At 44.8% G+C, this 22,007-nt stretch overlaps 1 protein-coding gene across 3 annotated transcripts in view; it reads left to right on the top strand.

Moving 5' to 3' along the window:
- The window catches only part of LOC126335148 (juvenile hormone acid O-methyltransferase-like), a 145,600-nt gene that overhangs the window by 79,280 nt on the left and 44,313 nt on the right, over positions 1-22,007 (top strand). For all 3 annotated transcript variants that reach the window (XM_049998116.1, XM_049998114.1, XM_049998115.1), the window contains exons 2-3: positions 3,751-3,909; positions 21,010-21,230. In XM_049998116.1, coding sequence (XP_049854073.1) covers positions 3,757-3,909; positions 21,010-21,230 — 374 coding nt within the window. In that variant the 5' untranslated portion in view covers positions 3,751-3,756. The remainder of the gene's footprint in view (positions 1-3,750; positions 3,910-21,009; positions 21,231-22,007) is intronic.

The raw sequence follows: 22,007 nt of genomic DNA, 5'->3' as shown, positions 1-22,007 counted from the left end.
GGTGGGTGTAAGATGAACATCAACAAAAGCAAAACGAGGACAATGGAATGTAGTCGAATTAAGTCTGGTGATGCTGAGGGAATTAGATAATGAAATGAGACACTTAAAATAGTAAAGGAGTTTTGCTATTTAGGGAGCAAAATAACTGATGAAGGTCGAAGTAGAGAGGATATGAAATGTAGACTGGCAATGGCGAGGAAAGCGTTTCTGAAGAAGAGAAATTTGTTAACATCGAGTATTGATTTAAGTGTCAGGAAGTCATTTCTGAAAGTATTTGTATGGAGTGTAGCCATGTGTGGAAGTGAAACATGTACGATAAATAGTTTAGACAAGAAGAGAATAAAAGCTTTCGAAACGTGGTGCTACAGAAGAATGCTGAAGATTAGATGGGTAGATCACATAACTAATGAGAAGGTATTGAATAGAGTTGGGGAGGAGAAGGGATCGGTTGGTATGACATGTTCTGAGGCATCAAGGGATCACCAATTTAGTACTGGATTGCAGCGTGGAGGGTAAAAATCGTAGATGGAGACCAAGAGATGAATACACTAAGTCGATTCAGAGGGATGTAGGCTGCAGTAGGTACTGGGAGATGAAGAGGCTTGCACAGGATAGAGTAACATTGAGAGCTGCATCAAACCAGTCTCAGGACTGAAGACCACAACATCAACAACACGGAAACTATCGTACGAGGACCAAACTTGGTAGCATTAATATTGAGGACATGGGGAAGAGAAATAATGCAGAACCAGGTCAATTGGACCACTTTTAACGTGCTACTACGCTACATCATACTATTACATACTGTAGCACTACTGATAGAAAATGGGCTCAATATGGTGCGCATCAGTGTCCAAAAGAGTCTGAAAGAGCAGGATTGCGTTCTGCACAGCAGAACGAAGCATATCCATAGGTATGCTGGCTACCTGTCTTCATATGCTGCGCTTCAGATCTGCACATGTGTGAATGTTCCCCTGGTAAGCCCTGTCCTACAGGCAGCCCCACAGACAGAAATCACAGGGAGTGATTTCAAGTGATCGTGCTGGCCAATCATTTGGAAACTATCGGCTGATAAATCGATCGTTTCCAAACATGTTTCGGAGAAGCAGGTGAACTTCAAGAGCGATGTGCTGTAGGGCCCCATCTTGCATGGAAACCGTTGAGTTCAATGCGTCTCTCTGCTGCAGGGCAGGTATTAAATGCTGGCGAAGCACATTGCTGTTCAAATGGCTCTGAGCACTATGGGACTTAACAGCTGAGGTCATCAGTCCCCTAGAACTTAGAACTACTTAAACCTAAGGACATCACAGACATCCATGCCCGAGGCAGGATTCGAACCTGCGACCGTAGCAGTCGCGCGGTTCCGGACTGCGCGCCTAGAACCGCGAGACCACCGTGGCCGGCGCACATTGCTGTAACGCTGGCCAGTCACACTACACGTCTGTTGTCCTTGAGCGCCACCTGTTCATAAACGATTGGACCAATGATGAACGCAGCCGTGAAGCCACGCCATACTGTGACATGTTCACCATACAGAGGAAATTCATGCACAGTGACTGGAGGTGAATATCCTCACACTCGGAAATTCTGTGTGGTCACCTCACCCATCAGAGAAAAGCAAGCTTCGTCTGTCAATAGGATGGCACAGAGCAAGCCCTCGTCAACTTCACTTCTTACGAGAAAGTCGATAGCGAAGTCAACAGATCGTTGTGCGTCCTGTGGTGCAAGCTGCTGTACGATATGGATCTTGCACAGATACCATTTGAGAATGTTTTGAAACATCTTCCGTACAGTGGACCACGGGATATTCAACTGTCGTGACACAGCACTCCCATTGCCTGACATTCAGGAATTGCGCGCTGCGTTGTCTGCCCTAGCAACAGTGATTTCATCAACCGCCTATGGTGCAACCGTCTTCGGCCTCTTCCCAGAGCGACGGCCAGTTCTCCACTTGTTTCGAACTTCTTCATCACGCTCTGCACAGCATATAGAGAAAGAGGACCCTTCCGTAATCCTTCCACACAGCGATATTCTCGAAGTGCAGCTGGAGCATTACTATTGTTTTGATAATAAAGCTAAACCCATAATGCAATGTTCCTTTTGTCCAAGCTCAACAAGTGCACTGCGACCGGTCAGATGTGTGAGACCATGAGTCACACTAGTTCCACTTGTTGTCACAACTGACAAAGGAATGTTGACAGCTTTGCAGACTGGAGCAGAGACCATCCTCTCATATTCCATATATGCCTATGCTCAGCGGGTGATTGGTCTGGAAGTCGGATTGGTGTACGTCTTCGACAGCACGTTGTGTAGTGCGAGGTGTGTATTTCACAGGATTTGTAGATTTGACCAGCTGCTGACGGGTATGTGGTTTAAAAAAAAGTTCGCCGCGATAGCTGAGTGGTCAGCGCAGCAGACTGACATGGGAAGAGGCCCGGATTCGATTCCCGGCTGGGTCGGAGATTTTCTCCGCTCAAGGGCTGAGTATTGTGTTGTCTTCATCATCATCATATCATCCCCATCGACACACAAGTCACCGAAGTGGCGTCAACTAAAAAGGCTTCCACCAGGTGACCGATCTACCCGACGGGAGGCCCTTGCCATACGACATTTCCATTTGTCAAAAAAAAGCTAAACAGCGAGATACAGCTTTGAAATGGGCGCACATTCAGCTGCAGAGCGAAAAATTCATTCTGGAAACAATTCTACGGTATGTGACTAAGCCACGTGTCCACAACACCGGTTCTTCCAGGAGAGCTAGTCAGCATAAGTTCTATGAAGTTTGGAAGGTGGTACTGGAGGAAGTGAATCTGTGTGGGTGAGCCGTGTGTGTGAAATCTGATGGGACTTAACTGCTGAGGTCACCAGTCCCTAAACGTACACACTACTTAACCTAAGGATTCAAAATTGTGCAAATGGCTCTGAGCACTATGGAACTTAACATCTATGGTCATCGGTCCCCTAGAACTTAGAACTACTTAAACCTAACTAACCTAAGGACAGCACACAACACCCCGTCATCACGAGGCAGAGAAAATCCCTGACCCCGCCGAGAATCGAACCCGGGAACCCGGGCATGGGAAGCGAGAACGCTACCGCACGACCACGAGCTGCGGACTATCCTAAGGACAAACACACACATCCATGCCAGAGGGAGGACTCGAACCACCGCTGGCACCAGCCGCAAGTCCATGATTGTAGCGCCTAGACCGCTCGGCTAATCCCGCGGGGCTTGAGTCGTGTGTCGTGCTTGGATAGCTCAGTTGGTAGAGCACTTACCCGTTAGTGAAGTTCCCAGGTTCGAGGCCCCCATAACGCCCCCTTTCCCCCTCCCAAAATGATCCTCTCTGAATACCAAAGTTTTGCTTCGTCAGTCTAACTACATAACTGTATACTGAGTGCGCATTACTAGCGCAAAAAAAGAGTAACGCACATCTTTCATGGGCTGTGCTCGTTCTCTCGTTCTAAACACTTGTTGAGAGATGCAAACGAACGGTAGTGAGCAATGGCGAATTGTCTGCGAATACTTGTTCGCCTCCATATGCTCAGGTGTAAACCGAGCTTAAGTGTTAATCTGCGATAAAGAGGTTAGCACAGGAGAAGATGTAGTGGATGGCCGTATCAATGTCTCCCAATCCTCTCCCGCCCACCCCCATTCAAATAAAAGGTACAAACTGTGCTCATTAAGTAGAAACACGTAGGTGTAGCGTAGCGGAACGGTTGTGTTTACGTTGAGTAGCGGTGTTGCAGGTGGAGATGGAGGACCCGGGGCTGTACGCGAGACACGGCGCCAAGGTGTTCGAGACGGCGGGCGCCTTCCTGGACGAGCTGTGGCCGCGGCTCACGTGGCCGGACCCGCCGCTGCCAGCCCTCGACATCGGTTGCGGCACCGGCGAGGTCAGCCGGCAGGTAACTCAGCCGCCGTGGCGCTCGGAAACTTTTACTTCTTTGTTGGCTCTACAGTCCTTGACGAACCTTGGCCCCCTGTTTCAACTGACTCCATTCTTTTCTGTCCATCGCCTTCCTTCTCCAATTTCTTATTCCCATTGCCTTTAGATCTTCTTCAATATCGTCCAGCCACCTTTCCTTGGGTCTGCCTCTTCTCCTCCTCCCGTCAGGTTTTGCCATGAAAATTTCTTGACACTCCGAGTTTCTGGCATTCTCTGTACATTTCTTGCCCATCCTATACTTCCCTGCTTAATTTTAACAACAATATCCATCTGTCCAAAACGTGTTTGTAGTTCTTCCTTTGTCATTACTCTCCAGCCATCTTCCTCTCTCATTGCTCCAATAATCCTTCTCAGTATCTTTAATTCCCATCTCAATAACCAGTTCTCCACCTTTAATACCTTCTGAGGCATACATTACTATAGGTCTTAATATGGTCGTATATATTTTGATTCCTACTAACATTCCTGGAGTTAAATACCTTCTGCAAGGCAAAATAGCAACGATTTATTTATTTTTATTTATTTATTTATTTATTTATTGTTCCGTGGGACCAAATTAAGGAGAAGTCTCCACGGTCATGGAACGATAGTAGAAACAGATAAAATGAAATATAAAAAACATATTCAGGCGACAAGTCGTAAGTTTAAATAAAGAAAATCAACAATGTAACACTGGAATTTGCTTAATTTTTTAGCTCTTCCAGGAGCTCCTTGAGAGAATAGAAGGAGTGAGCCATGACGAAACTCTTCAGTTTAGACTTAAAAGAGTTTGGGTTACTGCTAAGATTTTTGAGTTCTTGTGGTAGCTTATTGAAAATGGATGCAGCAGAATACTGCACTCCTTCCTGCACAAGAGTCAAGGAAGTATATTCCACATACAGATTTGATTTCTGCCTAGTATTAACTGAGTGAAAGCTGCTAACTGTTGGGAATAGGCTAATATTGCTAACAACAAACGTCATTAAAGAAAATATATACTATGAGGGCAATGTCAGAATTCCCAGACAACTGAATAGGGATCGACAAGAGGTTCTCGAACTTACACCACATATAACTCGAACAGCCCGTTTTTGAACTAAAAATACCCTTTTTGAATTAGAAGAATTACCCCAAAAAATAATACCATACGACATAATCCTTTTCGTGTTGAAATGTCACTTATTTCAGATAATGTTCTAATGGTAAAAAAAGCAGCATTTAGTTTCTGAACAAGATCCTGGACATGGGCTTTCCACAACAGCTTACTATCTATCCGGACGCCTAGGAACTTGAACTGTTCCGTCTCGCTTATAATATGCCCATTCTGTCTGATCAAAATATCGGTTCTTGTTGAATTGTGAGTTAGAAACTGTAAAAACTGAGTCTTACTGTAATTTACCATCAAATTATTTTCCACAAGCCACGAACTCATTTCATGAACTACATTATTTGATACTGTTTCAATATTACACACAAGATCCTTCACTACCAAGCTGGTTTCATCAGCAAACAGAAATATTTTTGAATCACCTGTAATACTAGAAGGCATATCATTTATATAACTAAGAAACAACAGTGGCCCCAGCACCGACCCTTGGGGAACGCCCCACTTAACAGTGCCCCATTGGGACTGAACATCACTACCACTCTCAACATTGCGGAGAATTACCTTCTGTTTTCTGTTCTTAAAGTAAGAGGCAAACCAATTGTAAGCTACTTCCCTTACTCCATAATGGTCCAACTTCTGCAGTAATATTTTGTGGTCAACACAGTCAAAAGCCTTCGTTAAATCAAAGAAAACACCTAGCGTTCGCAACCTTTTATTTAATCCGTCCAAAACCTCACAGAGACAAGAGAATATAGCATTTTCAGTTGTTAAACCATTTCTAAAACCAAACTGAACATTTGACAGCAAATTATGTGAATTTAAATGCTCCAGTAACCTTGTATATACAATCTTCTGGATAACTTCAGCAAACACCGATGGCATAGAAATAGGTCTATAATTGTCAATATTATCCCTGTCTCCCTTTTTATAAAGTGACTTCACTACCGAGTACTTTAATCGGTCAGGAAACAGACCACTCCTAAAGGAAAAGTTACAGATATGGCTAACATACATAGAACAATAAGTCAGTATTCTGCTAGATACCCCGTCATATCCATGAGAATTCTTGGTCTTTAGTGATTTAATTATTAACTCAATCTCCGTCTTGTCAGTATCATGGAGGAGCATTTCAGGTAACAGTCTCGGAACACTTTTTTCTAAGAGCGCTATATGATTCCTTGTTGGGACTACATTCAGAAAGTGATTATCAAATACTGTAAATATATGCGACTTATCAGTAACACGGACATTCCCACTACGCACTGGTTATATCCTCGACCTGTCTCTGCAGACCAGCCACTTCCTTTACGACTAACCAATATGGTTTTAATTTTATGCTAAGACTTAGCTATTCTATCTGCATACCACATACTTTTTGCCTTCCTAATAACATTTTTAAGCACCTTCCAATACTGTTTGTAATGGGCTGCTGCATTTAGATTCTGACTGTTTCTAACGTTTTGATATAATTGCCACTTTGTTCTACAAGATATTCTTATCCCTCTAGTCAGCCACCAAGGCTGCCTGTTTGTGCTAGTACCCTGTTTTGAACGTTCTTTGAACATCTTGCCACTCTTGTTCCTTGATAAGGTTTGCAAAGGTCTCTACAGCAACTCGATCAGCTTTCCTAAACAGCTGATGACTATATTTAACACGTGTTGTAGCACAAAAATCTTTTAGAGTTAAAATTTGTGCATCATGATCTGAAAGGCCATTCACCTTTTTGCTAACAGAATTTCCTTCTAGTAATGAGGAACGAACAAAAATGTTGTCTGTGGTTGTTCTACTGTTCCCTTGCACTCTCGTTGGAAAGAATACGGTTTGCATAAGATTATATGAATTAAGGAGGTCTACCAGCATCCTTTTCCTTGCACAATCACTTATACAATTAATATTGAAGTCACCACATATAACTAACTTTTTGTATTTCCTATGAAGTGAACCAAGAACCTCCTCTAGCTTTAGAAAAAATGTTGTGAAATCGGAGTCTGGGGATCAATAAATATCAACATTTAGAAGTTTAGCTCCATTAAATTTAACCACACCTGCACAACATTCAAACACCTTTTCAGTGCAGTACTTTGAAACATGAATTGACTCAAATGGGATGCCGTTTCTCACATACATGGCTACTCCCCCACACCGCAAATAGCTCCTCGAAAAGCTGCCAGCCAACCTGTATCCTTGTAAAGGAAGTCTCTGAATTATCTCCTTACTTAAGAAGATATGCCAATTTCCACTTGGTATCAATGGTTCAAATGGCTCTGAACACTATGGGACTTAACGTCTGAGGTCATCAGTCCCCTAGAACTTAGAACTACTTAAACCTAACTAACCTAAGGACATGACACACATCCATGCCCGAGGCAGGATTCGAATCTGCAACCGTAGCGGTCACGCGGTTCCAGACTGTAGCGCCTAGAACCGCTCGGTCACCCCGGATGGCTACTTGATATCCTTTCTTGAATTTCTACTGCTACTTTATTGTCCTCCGTTATTACAGAACATAAATATTCAAATGTTTCCACTCTTTCATAGTCTTTCCCATTCATTACTATTGAATTCTTTTGTCCGTTTATATTGGGCTCCCCCACCACCATATACTTTGTTTTGTTTAAGTTTACTTCTAAACCTACTCCTCTTGCTGCTTCCTTTAACGTATCGTAGTTCCCCTTCCGTGCCCTTATATTCCTTGCCATTAATACTACGTCATGCGCATATGCTACCACTCGAACTTACCGATTTTGTTCCTCCTGGGTTTATCGGCTGTAAACACTAGGAGTAAACGGTTCACAAGCACCAGCCACACTGACTAGAGTACCTCGTGATTTCTCACACTTCCACAAAAATTATACAACCTGATCAAAAGTATATGGACACGTCAAACATTCTGGCCGATTAAAACTGTGCGCCGGACCGAGAGTCGAACTCGGGACCTTTGCTCTCACGGGCAAGTGCTCTACCATCTGAGCTACCCAAGCACGAATCACACCCACTCCTCACAGCTGTACTTCTGCCAGTACCTCGTCACCTACTTTCCAAACTTTACAGAAGCTCTCCTGCGAACCTTGCAGAACTAGCACTCTTGAAAGAAAGGCTATTGCAGAAACATGGCTTAGCTTCAGCCTTGGGGATGATTCCAGAATAAGAGCACTTGCCCGGGATAGGCAAAGTTCTCGAGTTCGAGTCTCGGTTCGGCAAAAAGTTTTAATCTGCCAGGAAGTTTCATATCAGTGCACACTCCACTGCTCAGTGAAAATCTCATTCTTTACGGGCACCTATTAGTGGACATTAACATGGGGATGTGTCTACTCTTCTCCTTTATGACGGATTTAATTCTGTTGGAGACATTTTCGGTGAAGTGTGTAAATGTCTGCGGAGGAGTGACAGCAGATTGTTCCTCAAGAGTAGAAACATGGCTATGTAGTGATGTTGGACACGGGGCTATGAAGCAAAGTCTACGTTCTAACTCAGTCCATGTATGTTCCAATGGGTTATCGTCAGGGATCTGGCCAGGCGATTCCATTTTAGGAATGTTATTGTCCACAAACCATTGCGTCACAGATACTGCTTTATGACGGGGTACATTTTTATACCGATACAAACGATCACGTCTCCGGACTGTTCCTGTTCTGTACTCAGTACACAGTTCTGTAAAATGACGAGTTTCTTTGCGTGGCCATCCTCAAAAACGCTTTCTTTTGCAGCACTGTGTTTCATTTTTCCAGACGCGTTTCGCCTTTTTCTCACTTTAAGGCATTCTCACTTTTGTTTTGATATGTATTACTCGTCGATTATAAAACAGTTTACTGCTCGCTTTTTATGTAAACAAGTTATTACTTACGGCTCTTCCTGCTTTTAGCTGGCATTAGTGTCTCCTCTCACCTGGTCACTTGGAGGTCACATTACCGCTCTATTTACGAAACATAAAACACGTACACGTTTCCAGAATGAGATTTTCACTCTGCAGCGGAATGTACGCTGATATCAAACTTCCTGACAGATTAAAACTGTGCGCCGGACCGAGACTCGAACACGGGCCTTTGCCTTTCGCGGGCAAGTCCTCCTTTCTTCCAGGAGTGCTAGTTCTGCAACGTTCGCAGAAAAGCTTCTGTGAAATTTGGAATGTAGGAGAGGAGGTACTGCCAGAATTAAAGGTGTGAGGACGCGTCGTCAGTTGTGCTTGGGTAGCTCAGTTGGTCAGTCTGCCGCCGGCAGTGCTGCGAGGCGGTCACGCGCCAGAGCGGTGCGGGCGAGGCGCGCACGGTGTGTTTGTGTTTACTTCGGCCGCTGTAAGTGCCGTTTTCCCTTCTAGACCACCATGGCGCACAACTATCGCAAGAAGACATTACGTTTCAACTTTTGTTCCGACTTTGCCCGACCCAAGGCCCTGGAGATAGAACGGTTTAATCGCGATGAAGTTAAGATACCACCAACGGATCTAATTGGTATCCACTTGTCGATAGTTAGCAGTACCGTCTACGTCAAAATGATCAACGATGCGGCGTGCGACAAGGTGCTTCAAGAGGCAAAACGTGGACTGCGCTTCTGCCATTCCGACGGCAACGTCGGACCCGTTACCGTCGATCACGCAGGTCTCGGCACACGGACGATAAGGATCTTCGAACTGCCGTTCGAACTACCTGCAGACGTCGTCATCGAGGCGCTTCGTCCCTATGACAACGTTCTGGAACATGTTGCCGAACGATGGGTACATTTCAGACCTATCCCGTTTTAAACGGTGTTAGACAGGTCCGCATCGAGTTGCAGAAACACGTGCCTTCTTATCTACGTATCGGAGGCTGCCGTGCCATTATAATGTACGACGGCCAACCTCGAACCTGTTCCGGTTGCGGGAAAGAAGGTCACCTACGGTCTGAATGCATTCAACGACGTGTCGTGCAGCTCCCGTTGTCGGAAGCGTCCGTCACACACACGATGACCGCCATACCGGTCACTTACGCTGCGGCTCTTGCCACGTCTACAGTTTCGTCCAGTCCGTAGCCCGGTCCTTCCAATCGGCACGTCCCACCGTCCCAGTCACCTATGGACGGTGCGGACGCCCCACCTGACGACCTTGCCGCCGAACAGGCTCCCGCACCGGACGCTGAGGAGAACAGTACTTCTTCACAACACCTGTTTGACAATTTCATTGTACCCACCGACGCATTCGAACCAGGTCGACGCTCTTCCTTGCCGTCGTCCGACACTGAGGAACACGTGCGAAAACAACGCTCGCCACGTAGGCGCAAACGCCGTCGCCGTTCACCCACGGGCTCTCAAAGCGTCGCCACCCGCGACGGCGAAGACGACACCCAACCAGCCCACATTTCCATGCAGAGGTCGGCGGACAACTTTCACGATGCTCAAGACATTTCGCAGGACGGGACCACTATGGAGGTCGCCACGCACAATGTAACGATCGTTGCGCCGGTTGAGACGCCTGTCTCCCCGCCGACAACTCCAGATCTCTCTCACCACGACTCAATTCCCATGGACATTGGACGGACCCATGGCACAGGAGCATGGGCCGACGAGATTGAGGAAGATACGCCCCCTCCTCCGGATGAGTTGCCTCTGCCGGACAAGGCTGCCTGTTAACATCAAAAGCGAGGCCCTGCAGCTGATGGGACGGGACTTCTTGTCGGTACCCTCCTCTTACTTCACTTGGTGATGGTAGATGCGCGTCCACCACCACTGAAACAAACGTATCGGTTTGCCACGCTGAACATCAACATGATCGGCACTGTACCCAAGCTGCAACTCCTATGTGACAGGCTTCAGGCCTCTGACGTCGACGTCGCCCTTCTTCAGGAAGTACGCGTTGCCACACTACCACCAGTCTACGGCTACGACTCATACACGTCCACATGTGATCAATCAGGGCGTGGAGTGGCTTTCTACATACGCAAAGGAATCCCACTCAAGGACACGACAATCCTTCCCTGTGGAAGAGGCATGGCTGTTACCATCTTCGACACGCGAGTCATCAATATCTACGCTCCGTCTGGCTCCACGAACCGTCGGCAGCGGTCCACTTTCTTCGGACATGACATGGCGCCCCTGTTTTCTGGACGCTATGATCGCCTTATCGTGGGAGGCGATTTCAACTGTGTCCTCCATCCGCAGGACCAAATGCCTGGTTATTCGCCATGCCCGGCGCTTCTCACCTTAGTGGAAGATTTTCATCTAGTGGACGTTTGGGAGAAAATTCATGGCAGTACCCCCGGTTTCACCCATTATACAGCACATTCTGCGAGCAGACTGGACCGGTTATATATCTCTGCCCACCTTGGCAATGGCGTCGCCCAAGCTGAACAGTGGCCCCTTGCATTTTCGGACCACTGCGCCGTCATTTGCTCCCTGGCTCTACCACCTCAGTCAGTGTGGCGCAGCAGAGGTTACTGGAAGCTTAATACCTCCCTCCTTAATGATCCACACTGCCGACAATGTATTGCCACTACGTGGGCGTCTTGCGAAAGACGCCTTCCGCAGTACACATCCACGTTCCATTGGTGGCTCAAATGTGCCAAACCTGCGATCAGAAAGGCCTTCATACAATGTGGCAAGGAAGCAGCAGCATGGCATCGAGACACCACAAATTTGTACTACGCCGTCCTCCGTGAGCTCGATGCGCTCCCTCCATCACCTGACACCCATAGGGAATGACAACGTACTAAAGCTCGTCTCCTCTCTCTTCAACGTGCACGACTGCATGGTGTCGTGGTGCGTTCCCGACGACAAGACCTCCTCCACGACGAAACCCCATCCACAATCCATGCCGCATCCGACCATAGTCGTTGACGTCGACTTTTCGTCTCCAACATCACGACCTCCGATGGTGTTCACCACACAACACAGGCGGCGGTGGTGTCTGCCTTTGCTGAACATTATCGCCAATTTTATGATGATGAACAGATGGTGACGCCCATTCCTGATGATCTCCGTCCTTCCCCTGATCGGACCCTCACCGTAGCGGAGTCAACGTCCATGATGTCTGCAATCACCGCAGAAGAGGTAGTAGATGCGATCAACAGAGGGGCCAAGAACAAATCACCAGGACCAGATGGTTTCCCAGTGGAGTTTTACCGAGCATTCATCACGTTGATGCTTCCTCGCTGGACGGAAATGATTCAGGAACTCTTTACTCCATCCTTCCCAATTCCACCTGAATTCGTCACTGGCATTCATCTACCCGTGCCTAAACCGAAGGGAGGGCCTCATGTCTCTGCATATCGCCCCCTTACACTACTGAATGCAGACTATAAAATCTATGCACGCCTCTTAGCAGCGCGCATGCGCACCGTCTTACCTACGGTCATATCACCTGAGCAGACTGCACGTGGTTGTGGGGCCACCTTACAAACAGCCCTAGGAGAATGCCGTGACCTCATTGCACTGGCGTCGGTTTGTCGCCTTCGTGCAGCACTGGTATCCGTCGATTTCACGAGTGCCTTTGATCGCGTTCGACACCCATTCCTCCTCATGGTGGCGACACGTATGGGGTTCCCATTACTTTTTGTCGATGCCATTCGCCGGTTACTACTTCCCGCCTTCTCGATGGTACAAGTCAATGGGAGGCTTGTAGGACCGATTCCTATACGCCGCTCTGTACGTCAAGGATGCCCTATGTCTACTTTACTATATGCCATTGCACTTGATCCCCTCATCACTGGACTTACTTCTAGACTGCAGGGCCTCACTTTGCGTGACTACACCTTTCACTGTAGGGCTTATGCGGACGATCTCCTCTTTCTCACCTGCTCCTCCACGGAACTCAATGACGCCATCCAATGAATCCACCAGTATGGACGTCTTTCTGGTAGCATTCTTAATGTCCGTAAATCGACTATGATGCACATTGGGCGCGGCCTCCCGGCTATGGTGCCGAACCCACTCCCAGTCAGTACCACCCTTCGTTACTTGGGTATCGAATTTACGAGCTCCACACACCGCACAATGGCACTGGCATACCGGCGGCTTTTGCAGTCGATTCGGCACCATGTCCGCGGTCAAGTGCACCGTAACTTAAACCAACTCCAACGTGTGTCCTATGTCAACATGTATGTAGCCCCTAAACTGGTACACGTCGCCCAGATCCTCCCAATTCCGTTACTCTTTGGCCGCCGCATCCAATCAGCCTTTGGATATTTTGTGTCAGCAGGGGCACTTTTCAAAGTCCGCTACAACACTTTAACATTGCCTCCTGCAAAAGGTGGCCTCGGACTCGTCAACGTGCGGGCACGATCTTCTGCACTCTTTGTCCACACTCTGTTGCGGCACTAGCAGGGGACGGTTCCGTCCTTAACACGTAGTCTCTTAGATATCCTCCGACCAGCTTCTCTCGATCCACCGATCAATTTGACACCTATTTCTCAATTATTGTACCACGTCGCCTATTGTTTCATAGAACTCAGCTACGTTCGGGCCGATCTTCCAGTCGCCCGTCCTCCCCGTACAAAAGATTATTATCGTTTGTTTATGCTGGCCAACCCTTGCGACCCCATGGTGCTACGGCATCCTGACATTAACTGGCGCATTGTTTGGGGGTGTGTGCATGCACCCTTTTTACCGTCGTCTGTGTCTGCACTGTGGTATGTTTTAGTTAATGGAAAATTCCCGACTAACAGTCGACTTTATCGCGTAGGACTGGCCACCTCCCCACTCTGCCCTGACTGTCAGCTCGAAGACACCGACGAGCACCGTCTTACCTGCCCCCTGAAACAAAACGTATGGCTCCTCATCCAAAGAATGGTGGGCTTTTACCTCCGTGCCCCGCCAACGACGGTAACCCCGGATTTCCTGTTGTTGCCCCAGACATTTCACTACCCTCTTGCTAAGCACCATACTCTCATCTGGTTTCGAGGACTGGCTTTAGAATACCTCTTTCAAAATGGTCAACATACAGTCCTTGACTTCTGGTACAAAGTTGTGACCTCGCATAGCACCCTCACCCGAAAACCGTCTTACCGACAAACTTTTGCCGGTTATCTCCGCAGCGTCTTTCTTGACCCCCCTCAAAGCTGGGGTGTACCATGCATACCTGTCACATGATGCAACACCCTTATCCACGTTCCCATGCATCGACAAAAAAACAAAAAAGAAATTTAAAAAAAAGCAAGAAGACAGAATATTTTATACTTTGTTGCATTTAATGTTTTTCTTTTTAATGTATTTATTTATTTATTTGCTTAATTAACAGTCATTTGTGTATGTTTAAATGGAGTGGTACCTTGAAGAACTCTTGCATAGTGAATATATATGTACTTTTAGTTTCTTCAATACAAATTATTACAAAAAAAGAAACAAAAAAGGATGTTAAAAAAAAGTTGGTAGAGCACTTGCCCGCGAAAGGCAAAGGTCCCGAGTTCGAGTCTAGGTCCGGCACGCAGTTTTAATCTGTCAGGAAGTTACGTACACGTTTATTTGTGTTTCTTTCCACTTTTTATTTTGTTTGCACTTTTTGTTTTGATGCATTCTGAGTCTTCCGAGACACAGAATATTTGATGTCAGATACAAAGAACTCATGAGAGCCTAGAAGTATAGGACAAACCACTCCACATTTGCAGAACACCTAAGAGAACACAATCACAAACCAACCACTAGAGAACAACACATGAAAATAATTAGAATCAACAATAAAAAAACACCTCCTAACTCTGAAAGAAAATTATCACATACAGAAAACCAAAGCAGAAGAGAAAACCCTGTTGAATTATCAAGTACTTATAACTAATTGTTTACACTACTAGATAAAATAATAGAGTAACAATACAACAGAGGATTATAATAATAACACCTCCCAACTCTCTTTCCACCCACTTGTCTATGAACCCCTCCACAAGACATTTAAACCAAGATAAATCTGTGCATATTTAGTCTGTCTCTATCTCTCTCTCTCTCTCTCTCTCTCTCTCTCTCTCTCTCTCTCATTCATTCACTCATACTCACTCACTCTCTCTCTCTCTCTCTCTCTCTCTCTCTCTCTCTCTCTCTCTCTCACACACACACACACACACACACACACACACACAGAGTATTATAATCTACGAATAATACATATCAAAACAAAAGTGCATCATAGTTGTATCATTATAGAACTCACTGATGATGCCTTAAAGTGTAAAAAGACGAAACGCTTCTGGGAAAATAAAACACAGTGTAGCAAGGCAAGGCATTTTTATTTACAAAACAAATACTGCTGTAAAATTAGTTCATATCCTTCCGCATTTAGAGGTTTTTAAGAGCAATAAAGCTATGACGGCCTAATCACGAAATGCATACTCATACCGTAACAAAACCTCCGCTGTATTTCACTGTTAACTCTTTACGTGAGGGTACCTCACGCTCTCCAAGCATTCTCCAAACCTAGACTCTTCCATTGGATTGCCACAGGAATAGCGTTATTCATGACCCAGAATCATTCGTTTCAAGTCATCCACTACCCAATGACATCACTCTTTGCAAAACCCCAAACGTTGCTCCGTATCCACGCGGCTCCCCCCGTCGGAGGATCGAGTCCCCCCTCGGGCATGAGTGTGTGTTTTGTCCTTAGTGTAAGTTAGTTTCAGTTAGATTAAATAGTGCGTAAGCTTAGGGACCGATGACCTCAGCAGTTTGGTCCCATAAGATCTTACCACAAATTTCCAAAAATTTCGAGCAGTACTGATTTTAGAAATTTAAGGCTTATGACGAATTTCTCGAGCACTGTGTTTCATTGCTTTTACTGCAGTGCAGTATCTGAGACACTCCATTCTTTTTAACTTTCTAAGCACACTCGATGTGCTAGCTGGACTGCTGATTGCGCTTTGAAGCTGACGAGAGACTCTTTCCACTGATTTAAAGCGACTTTTTACGACCAGCCTATGCAAAGCACGATGACCCTGTCGGTCAATACGTGAGGTCGGCATGCCGCTCGTTTATCTATGGTTGTTTCTTCATGTTTCCACTTCACAGTCACATCTCCAACATTTCGAGCTGGGCAGCTTTAGAAGCGTTGTGATGTCCATGGTGGATTTGTTATTCGCTGACATAAAACGGCTAGTTCACGTTCGAATCACTGAGCTGTCCTAACGGAACCGCTGTGCCATTAGTTCTTCTGTACTGACAACACTATACTCCCCGCCTCCGTATATGCTAGCGCGTACTATTCTCCTGATGTCTAGTGGTCAATGCGGCATTACATAGCATTGTCCGGAAACATTTCATCAGATACTGAATCTATTTTTCGCTACAGCTAAATTTGTGATACTCTTAACAAAGGTGATTGACAAGTCACTCTCAAATCATTCTGAATGAGAAACGCACAGCAATTGCATAATGTTACACAACATTTATGTAATGAACCGATAATCGGTTTTAGACTGTTATGAAGTCATCAGGTACAAAGATGGCCGTGAATTGTGTAGATTTTAAACTAGGTAATCCAAAGAGTCTCATAGTTGACTGGGAAAGAAGATAGTTAATAACCTTACATATAACACTAAAGTGAGAATAATTACTTCGATACAAATGTGAAGAAGATGGGCTAAATACAACTGACCCAGAAAATATATACAATAAGACTGACGCACGATTGACTTTTGTTAATGAACATCACAGGAGATACCGAAAGTGGCCGCCGTTGAAGTCGACGCGACACCGTGGTCGGTTTATCAAACTGAGACACGCGTAGTAGCTCTGTAGCAGAAATAGCGTTTTCAGTGTTCTACCGTAGCTGTTCCAGTGTGTGTGAGTATTATTTGAGTACATCTGACCCTTCAGTTTCACCCCCAGATAAAAATCATAGGGACATAGACCAGGCGATCGAGGTTACTAGGAGATATCTCTGCCTCTGGCGATTTCCCCTTGCTCACCGAACATCTCATGCAGTCGTGACAGGGTTATCAAGATAGTATGTCCAATTGCTCCGTCTCGTTGAAAATATCCATACATTCGTTCATCTTCTGTGAGTTGATCCAGATATGGATTGCACAGTTTCTGGACATAGCGGTTATCACTAACTATTACCTGAAAGAAGCGTTTAAGATGCAGATACTAGGCATATCGCAAAAAAATATCTACCTTGAGATTTTGTAACGGCTCTTCGACGTATTGCGTGGATTTTCCGATGCGTAATGGCGCATGTTCTACGACCTCATCAACACCAGTAGGCTGAACCAGGACTCATCTGAAGAAATGAGGAACAGAGAATCCAAAAGCGTGATTCCACTTGACTCAGACATGTAATAGCAACCGATTGGTGCATCGAAATCGCGGTTTCAATCGTTTTCTGTGATGGACAGTTCTCCTGCTCATCGACATTAGTGGCTTTATTTTGCCTATCCTGTAAAAACTATTTAGCTCAGATAAATGTGTGTGATAATTTCCACCCAAAATTAAACAAACAACATCAACCTATGGTTTTACTCTTGCCTTGGTAGACTTTATACTGCGTAGAACAAGGAAAACAACAGTTCTCCATTATTTTTTGCCCTGCGTTCGACACACACCTCACATAAATGCACACAGTTCCAGTTTCAAAAAATGGTTCAAATGGCTCTGAGCTCTATGGGACTTAACTGCTGAGATCATCAGTCCCCTGGAACTTAGAACTACTTAAACCTAACTAACCTAAGGACATCACACATATCCATGCCCGAGGCAGGATTTGAACCTTCGACCGTAGCGGTCACGCGGTTCCAGACTGTAGCACCCAGAACCGCACGGGCACTCCGGCCAGCGTTCCAGTTCCAGGAAAACTCCCTCCGAATTTAGAGAGGAAGCTTTACTCTTAGGTGTACAACATTACGGAACACATTTTATAATAGTTATAACGACAGCAAATCAGCTTCGAATATACAAAACCACTTGTAACTGTGCAAATTCTGCGATGGCCAGCTTAGCAGGGCCATATCCACCTACATGATGGACCACCAAAGAAGTTGGAGACTTAGAAAATGACATTCTACCTTTGCAGACCACCTGCTTAATGAAGACCACAGTTACAATGTGCAGCATGAAGGCCTACATATATACAAAACGAGAAGAAGATGAACTGTCATGAGATAATGGGAATGAATTAACATATTTCTATTTCGCGAACATGGTACTGAATGATTAGAGAGAGTTTTACTAACCATTTTTAACTGCAGATGCTGCAAACAAGTCCAACCAAACTACTTTGTAAATTACTCTTCTACTTATATGGCCCATACTTTACTTTACTTCAGTTACTTTTTTCAGTTTCCCTTTAATTCTACTACATATAGTTATTGTTGTTTCACTTACCAGGCTACTTTCACCATGTATCTCACTTTTAATATAATACTTATCTAAAACAGTACTGCCTTTCACAGTCTTGTCTTCGTAACAAGTCGCTAAAGATTACTGAATGTTCATCAGTTTGCTTTTTCGTCTCTGAACAGTTGCTGGACTTTGTTATCTAAACCATTAATTCAAATGTCATATATTTTATTTGAACTAAATTGTTTTTACTCCACTATTTTTATAGAAATAATTTTTCTTAATTTAGTCTTGTATTCGACGTTAATATCTGTCGTTTTTGACTCTCTGAAGGCACCTAATTCACAATCTTTGATATGAAAAAATTCGCAGTTACAAATATCTTAGTGCCCGATGACGGCCTAAAAGCCGGAAATCAGTTAGTTAAAAATTTTTGTAGAAGTTTAGACATGGCCTCTTGCTTTCCATTCATAATGTATAACATATTTTACCATGAGCCAAAGGAAGCTAATGAACCCTAACTCTCAAGTGTTTCACTTCAAACAGTTAACATAGCACCATCACACATTAAGATAAAAAAACCGTAGTAGGTGTATTGTTTGAATGATAATCTGATGGTTATTGTTCTAGCTGTTAGTCGTTACAGGCGAATGGAACACTGGGAGGTAGCTACTACTTAGAGGACATTAGTGCATTTCATTGCCCAATGGTGAGCAGCCGGTGTGGCTTTCATGCTATGCGCATGAGCCAGAAACGTATCTGGATGCTTGGTGATGGCTTGTTGTCGCTTCTCCCGCTCAGAGTGGACCACTTTTTATGATTACACTGATCTACTGAAAGCCGCATTTTTCAGTTGAAGGAACAGTATACACCGTTTGTGGAAGACAATTCGTCCCTAAACACAGATTTAATATCAGACTTTTTGTGCGAACCATAGTTCGCATATAATAATTGTTTTTGTAGATGCCAGTCTATTGTGTGCGTCTGGCAAAATGACAGCTGTCGTATTAAGCCTTTCAAAAGTAAATAGCAAAAAGCTTTGTCGATATGTAAAGGAATCGAAGAAACAAGTGACATAAGAGTAAATAAAAGTACATAATCATACCAAAAAATGGTTCCTTCCCGATTACCTACGACATTTTGCCTGAAAAACATCGCTTCATTTGGACCAGAAGGAGTAGGACGATAATGCGGTTCTCTATTTGCCTTGATAACGCCTCTTCCACTTGAGAAATGCCCTAGTGGAACCGTTCTTCTCGTTTGTCTCTAAAAACGTAAAAGTTACGAGGCCCAAATGATCATTCAAGAAATATAATTCAAGTGACATCTTACAATCCATTAGTTGGTATTATGTCAGTAGTTCTTGGGCAATATCGTTATAGTTCTCTGCCCTGTGGCTGCCTTCCAAAGTTCTTGCAGACACTCCTAGATGACAGTCATGCCTTTTTTTTCAATATGACTCAACAAATTGAGGAAATGTTATTCGGACATTAAATCAATAACTTTGCGGGCCTACAAAATTCTCTCCTTTAATTTTTGATTAACTGATCCTAGAAAACGTCTCTAGCAAGTACATGAATACACTTGAAGTTTTGTCCACGTATTTCACAAGGACTTTAATAAGACAGTATTTAACGTGCAGTAGATCTAGACACACATTTTTGTGGTTAATAAAGAGGACGTTCACTATATTCTTCTGCCCAGCTGGGAGTTCATTACGAAAAGGTCACTTTTTCTCTAATAGCGTTTTTCTCTGTGTCTTCTGTCTCACTCGCATAGAAATCAGCCGTCTTTGTGTACCGAAGCTCAACGCCGAGAAGAATTGTAGTCACCTAGTTATCTTCTCATACTTGATAAGTATGAGCAGCAGTTTAAAGTTCTCATATGTGTTTTTCAAATTAACAGCATATGGAACAGGAAGAGGAAGAAACTAGTTCCCTTTGTAGAGAAACGCTTCTTTCACATTAACTTTGCTGAAATCTATGAAATAATGACTAAGAGTCTCCATAACGTACTCGATATCTTTTGCTAGATCTAGTTTTATCAATTGAGGGTGATGGTCGGTAATTCTTTGGACATATTTCGATTATTTTGCCATAGTTGAATCTGAAGAAGATTATAGAGAGCAACAGAATAATAACCCATCTTCAAGGATTCCGATAAAGGCTGGCGTATCACAAGATTAGCCGAGAGATCTAAGGGCGCTACAGTCATGGACTGTGCGGCTGGTCCCGGCGGAGGTTCGAGTCCTCCATCGGGCATGGATGTGTGTCTTTGTGTAGGCCTAGGGACTGATGTCCTTAGCAGTTCAGTCCCAAAAGATTTCACACACACACACACACACACACACACACACACATAATCATTCATCACCCACGAACTAGAAAGGAAAACCAGTCAATTTCTCAGACCTTATCGCTTACATTCACAGGCAAAGCAATGAACGAGCTTGCTGAAGAAGTCAAAGTGCCTCACATTTGGTGTAGCAACATAAAATTCCACAGTAGGAGTCTATTCCTGTCTCTTCCCCGGACTGGAATACAACAAAACTAGCCCCAGGCGTTTCTTTACGTTTCATTGCCGAATTCATATTATTTGTAGTAACTTCCTTTGATTTTGGTTACACCTCTTTTGCGATGACCAGAAACACACGCTGGCCTAAACACTTTCTCTTAATTGAACTGTAGAATAAATTTTTATTCGCTGATATGCGTCTCAGAATCCGTGAACTCCCGTTTCTCGCGGCAGGTGATAGCGGGACGGCTTCCCAGAGGCGTGAGGCTCATCGCGACGGACGTGAGCCCGGCCATGCTGAAGCACGCCGAGAAGCACAACGCACTTCCAGGCGTCATACAGTATGACGTGTACGACGCGGCATCTCGCAACCTGGAGCAGACTCGGGCGTGGGAGCATGCACCTTACGGGAAAATATTCACTGTGTACTCAATGCACTGGATACCAGACAACAGGTGAGCCAGTCTCGTGTCATCTTCAATCAATGAGATGTGTCATTTTATCTACACTCATGAGCATCTCAGAGAGAGCGACAGAGACAGAGAGAGAGAGAGCGTTCCCGCTGCCGGGATCTGGTTCCGCTGGGGGAGGGGTGGGAGGGTTATGGGATATCGGTCGTAATGCCCCAACCTCAAGAAGCAAAAGTACTTCACTAATCCCTGATGTAAACAAATTGTTGTGATAGTACTAAAACATTTTAACTATTTCATTTTTATTATTATTAAAATCGCAGGCATCTAAGGAACTTCACAAGTCGTTGTGATGGTATGATGACATGTTTGAGCGGGGATGGGGCGATACCCACTGAAAATCTCCACCCACCTTAAATGAGCCCTGCATCCGCGCTTGCCTGCTGCCAGGCGGATGGATTGGTTCAACGAGATAGAGATGTCCACAGGATTATGTTGCCTATCGCCGCGTCACTCAAATCCAGGATGAGTGAGACGTGCAATGTTACAACATTTGATCAAGAGCGTATCATGGATGCACTGTAAACTGTCGGCTTCGAGTGGGAAATGTGTGTAAATACACCACAGGGGAAGGAGCGCTTTCATTGACACCTTTTGTGCCACCTCCTCATCCTTTTTTCTGTCAATTCTGAGCGATGGTGTGTCTGAAATGTTTTCCTCGACCATACATAAGAAAACAGAATGATTTGATGTCTTGATGGTCCGGTTCTGACCTCAACCGCAGAGACTTCAAGAGAAGGTATGAGATGTCGGTAAAGGGGA

Source organism: Schistocerca gregaria, chromosome 2 (assembly GCF_023897955.1).
Source record: "Schistocerca gregaria isolate iqSchGreg1 chromosome 2, iqSchGreg1.2, whole genome shotgun sequence".
NCBI lineage: Eukaryota > Metazoa > Arthropoda > Insecta > Orthoptera > Acrididae > Schistocerca > Schistocerca gregaria.
This window is presented reverse-complemented; position numbering and strand designations above follow the sequence as displayed.